General features: G+C 53.3%; 1 protein-coding gene across 1 annotated transcript; it reads left to right on the top strand.

Annotated features, from left to right (window-relative positions):
• The first annotated feature begins 1,943 nt into the window (after positions 1-1,943).
• Positions 1,944-2,808, top strand: LOC146598314 (mid1-interacting protein 1-B-like). The gene is made up of 2 exons (XM_085300517.1): positions 1,944-2,394; positions 2,758-2,808. Exon 1 carries the CDS (start codon positions 1,983-1,985, stop codon positions 2,370-2,372), a length of 390 nt encoding a protein of 129 aa, XP_085156643.1. The 5' UTR covers positions 1,944-1,982; the 3' UTR covers positions 2,373-2,394; positions 2,758-2,808.
• Positions 2,809-5,042: the final 2,234 nt, after the last annotated feature.

Here is a 5,042-nt window from a genome sequence, read left to right on the forward strand (position 1 = left end):
TCCTCACTGACATAGGCACCAGTGCTGTGGTGAGTTCTGCTTGGCTGGGAAAAAGGAGAGGAGACCAGTTTGATTCAGCAAAACCACTAGGTTTCACCATAGCATGCGGGTGAGGCATCCAGCTCCCACAGTAGATATTTCCTGGAAAATTGCCTGCCAGGAGGCTCATCCTCTCTGCCTGCACCCGTTCAATGATCTAGTTAACCCTCTTCCCTTCTGCAGGCCTTCCTGCAGCTGGGGCACAGTGGCTAGGAGGGTTGGGGGCCTGCAGCTCTGTGTAGTCCTTGGGGAGCCCCACACTGTCCCACATCTGTGCACAGACAGCAGGCACAGACCATAGAAGTTTCCTGCAGCATCTGAACATCCTCAGAGACAAGAAGCCTCGCAGAGAGGCTTATAGGAGAAGGGCTCATCCCTGCTCTTGTGAGAGGGGGAAGGAGAAGAAAAGCCTTGGGGGCCTTGGTGAGGCTGGAGTCAGGGTGGCCTAGGCACGATGAGCTTGGCCGCGAGCGAGCCTGGTTGAGCACTTGCCTTTGCATGAGCAGCATCTCCATCAGACCATAAGTGAAGTGCTCCAAGCTTCTGTCCCTCGACTTCAGCCACCTGCAGGCAGCAGTGCTGCCCCAGGGGCTCCRTGTTACAGCTCTCTCCTCTCCATGTGCAATGATCAGCACGCGAATCCTCTCCAAAGCCTCCACCAAGCTACAAGCCAGTGGCTGCATGTCCCACCACGCATGTTGGGGTGGCTTGGAGAGGTGGAGGGAGAGGAGTGAATGACAGGAGCCAACGCTGGAGGGGGGGCGAGCATCTCTCAGCCTCATGGGATTTTGGAGCATGTAGAAGGYTTGGGTCTATGTTGGCTGTGGAAAAAAAAGGGTTCAGGATGGCTGCAGAGAACCCTCTGTCACCAGCCAGGCTGGCAATGATGGCCTGAGCTGTGCCAGTCTCAGCCCCACGGCTGTGGGTCCCAGTTGCAGTGGAGCCCAGATCCTAGAATGGCAAGRTTGGAAGGGACCTCTGGAGGTCATCTAGTCCAACCCTCAGCATAGCCCATACAGGGATTGAACCCGCAACCTTGGCATGAGCAGCACCACACTCTMACCAACTGAGCTAACAGCGTGGCTGGAACCGATGCTGGGGCCGTGCATAGCGGGGGCACAGTGCAGACGCTGGGCACCACAGGTGGAGAGGACTGCTCCTCACCCTCCATCTCCCTGAGGARCGGGGCGCAGCCCCCAAGAACCGCACCTGGGCATCATCCCTGYGTGGGGCCCCGGTGTATCCAGGCTTTCACCAGCTGGGGCAGCAGCCCATCGCCGGGGCAGGGTCCGAGGTGGGGAAACGGCTGGGTCTGCCCGTCCTGACGCAGCCTTGCGGTTGTCTGGAAATAGGGCCCTGTTTTGGGAACGACCCACAGGCTCGCAGGGCAGCAGCCCTGTGCACACTGTGGCTAAGATGGGTCAGGCYGTGATGGAGAGACCTCAGCAGCCCTCCCAGGTCTATTCCTCCCACCGCCTCCTTGGACTCAAGCCCTTGACATGCAGGCAGGCCAGCTTCCCTGTGCCAGCGGGGAAGGGAAACAGCAGGGGGAGGGAAATCTACCACGGTCAAGGGGGCAGGAGCTCAGTGCAYTTTCCCACCTTCTCCAGCAGCAGCAGTGGCGCAGGAGCGGGCCCTTCAGCAGCTCCCCTCGTGGCCACGGCCTGGTCTGCACGCTGAATTGCACCACAGTCTCCAGTCAGCTCAGGTGAAGGCCGAGCAGATGCTCAGCTAGGGCTGACTGCACCTTGGCTGAGCTACAGCTGGGGCAGCAGCCAAGTCCCAGCCTGACTGTGATCTAGCACGGCCGTTGGCTGAGAGGAGAGGAGGGACGGCCACCCCAGACTGATGCCCCAGGCATAAAAAGCCCTCCGGGGGGCAGAGGGAGCAGACGGTGCTCACTGAGCCGAGAAAAGCTCTGCTGGAGCCACAGGAGCTGGGCCATGGAGCAGTACTTCTCGGCCACACAGAAGATGGAGCAGGAGGTGATGTTTCCCAGCCTGCTCCGAGGGGTCTTCCTGGAGCCCGACGAGGCCTCCCCCACCGCCAGCGGTCGCAAGGACCTGTACGAGCACTACCAGCTCCTGAAGTCCATCAAGCCTGTGGTGGARAGAGGCCTGGGGTCCGTCACCGAGCACAGCCTGCCCAGCGCCAGCATGCACAAAGCCCCAGACGACGATGCAGACACTGATCTGGAAGAGCGCCTGTCCCACCACCTCAACGGCTTGCAGCAGGTGCTCACCCACCTCACCAGAGACGCCAAYGCCCTCACCCGACGGTACAGCCAAATCCTCGAGCAGATCAACCTCAGTGATGGGCAGCCCAGCTGGTGAACCTGACCCTGGCCTCCATAAGGTAAGAGCTTAAGCAGACACAGTGCCTCATGGGSACTGTGCAAGGTGGAGCCGGCATCCCTGGGGAACTCCTCCATAACCCAGCAGCTGGGGATTTGCCTTGAAATTTGTTTGACATCCCCAAATGCCAGTAGGTTTAGATGTCTGTCCTGGGGGTGGGAGTTCATCATTTCTCTTCAGTGAAGAGAATCCTGCTGTTTGTCTTGCATTTCAGTAAAGGCTTGTGGACAAGGTCTTTCACTGCTAAGGGATTTAAATACACTGTGAGGGTGCTTGGGGTTGTGGCAGATGCTGTTGCAGGATTGGTGTGTGTCGTGAAGGAAAGGATCCCACCATCACACATCACCTCTGCCTCTTCTCACAGGCAAAGTCGCCCACTGCGCACCAAGGCAGCTGCCCTGTGAGCTGGTACTGTACATCCAACAGCAGGGACCATGAGCACCAGAGAACCATGTCATGTACTGTCCTCATTTGAAGAAGCTACGCTGTGAAGTCCCTCAGAAAAGACCTCTTTCGGTGGTCCATTCCCCGAGCTATACCTCTTTATTTTCAAAGAGCAGCATGCAGAYGACTGCATTGCACTACTGCACTGAGAACCCCGCCAGGCCCTTGTGAATGCTGAACCCCTTCTCCAGCTGGTACCTGGACTTTGAGGGGAGTTTCCCCCCACTCCTTGCTAATAAAACTATTGCCTTGAAGGCTCTTGTGAGTGTTGGTGCTTTCCTTCAGATTGAAGCCCTGCCTGAGGCGTCCCCAGAGTCAGGGAAGGSGAAACCACCTCTTCCAGTAGCAGCCCCAGGTGAGACCCTGCCCATCCCAGCAGTGCTGGCCCTGGKCTGGGATCTCCTGTGATAGCACGTGTTAATGGGACAGGGTTATACAACAAGGGAAGGAAACCCACCACTCACATTGCCCTGGTACCACCCAGTTTCCGCAGGCTGGAAAGCAGTGCCAAGCCGATGACACACACAAAGTCCACATGCGTTTGGCACTCAGAGAAACAATTCCAGATATTGTGCTAAGCAAAAACCTCTCCTGGAATGAAGRCTGCATGCAGGGGAAAGTCATCGCCCTGGGAGAATGTAGGCCACATGCGCTTTCCAACGATGCATTGAGAAAGCCTGTGTGAATGATAGGGAATTGAAGGGAGAAAGAAACACTGATGGCAAAAGCAGCAAAAGCTGATGTCCAATTTCTCTCCATGAAAGGTATTGATATGCTTAAAGTACAGCCCAGAAATGATGCATGAGATAGATACTTCCACTATAAATGCAAAAGGGAAAGAAGGAGGAACCTGTCACACACAAGACAGTTCACAAGGCCAAGATCATTTTCAAATGTTTTCCCGGGGACAGCGAGCCACTGATGGTTTTGATTCATTCACCAGCACTTCCAAAGTCTTTTTCCCTTGACTGCCYGTTTTTTTATACTTCAGCATTTAGATACGCTGAGTGTTGTGTTCAGGATCCCAAGACCATATCCAAAAGTAGAAGTGAATGTCCTGAAACACCAGCAGGAATAGATGAAAAGCTAGTGGAGAAAGCAAAATACAGAGGGAATCAAATATGCAGAGCATTTRTATTTTCCTGGTTGGTACAGAAATCCTTTCTAAACAAGATGTTGACTTCAGTCTCTCTCCAGTGTCAGTATGGATTGGCCTACAGAGTGCTCAAGTCTTAGGGAGCTACAGAAATGAATATTTGGTTTGATTTTAAAGATTCCTATTTTGTCTTACCTGCTTATTCAGGCCATTTCTCCAGGCTGTCACGACCATTTTGGTGTCATTTTGCCCTCCATGCTGTCCTGTGACCAAGCTGCCAGCAATTGGGCCTAGGARTCTCCGAAGAGGATCCTACGTGGGTTCATGGGCTATGGGGAAGGAGAGCAGGGACATGATGTGGCAGCAGCTTGGGGGCCACATTCAAGGCTGCCCCTAACATCTGAAATGGCACAATGTGGGTTCAAGTGTGACCCACACTGTCAGCAATGACAGTACCCTGGGAGACCTGCTGGTAACTTCTACACCTGCCTGCAGTGTCTGAAGCGCTGTAGGGGCTTCATGACCGAACAAAAAGCTAGAAGGTCAAGAGCAGACACCCTTTGACATATGCACTGGAAACAAAAGGAGTTCAGAAACCTTCCAGAAAAGCAAGTACTCCAAAGATTTGGATGCAAAATAATATTCCTAAAACATAACCTAAGAGAGCTAATTCCTTAAAAATAGCACACTACAAATATTACCTTGAAAATATGTACATGGTGACATTTTTCATGCAACTATTAGACCACAAGGAATCTTACTAGTGAATTGCAGTTGTTAAAAAAAATTACCAGCTGGACAGCTTGGTAAGGATGAGGCTTATCCAAATTTCAGGTATTCAGCTGCAGAGAACTGAGGATCTCATTGCATTCTTTGGGGAGTTCAGCACAAGCCCTGCTCAGTGCTGCTGCAACACTGCTCTGGGCAAAGTCTCTCTTCAGTCATCTCATTACTAATATGAAACTACTTTAARACAAATTCAGCCGGGAGATGTTCTGCATTGGTCAGCCAGTCTCTGGGCAGATGAATTCCAAATTGCAGTCCAATTTTGTTACACGGAGGTTCCCTGAACAAAGCTGATCTTGTTCTCCAAGACTGAGATCTGACAT

Source organism: Rhea americana, unplaced genomic scaffold, assembly GCF_003343005.1.
Source record: "Rhea americana isolate MKP2758 unplaced genomic scaffold, rheAme1 scaffold_165, whole genome shotgun sequence".
NCBI lineage: Eukaryota > Metazoa > Chordata > Aves > Rheiformes > Rheidae > Rhea > Rhea americana.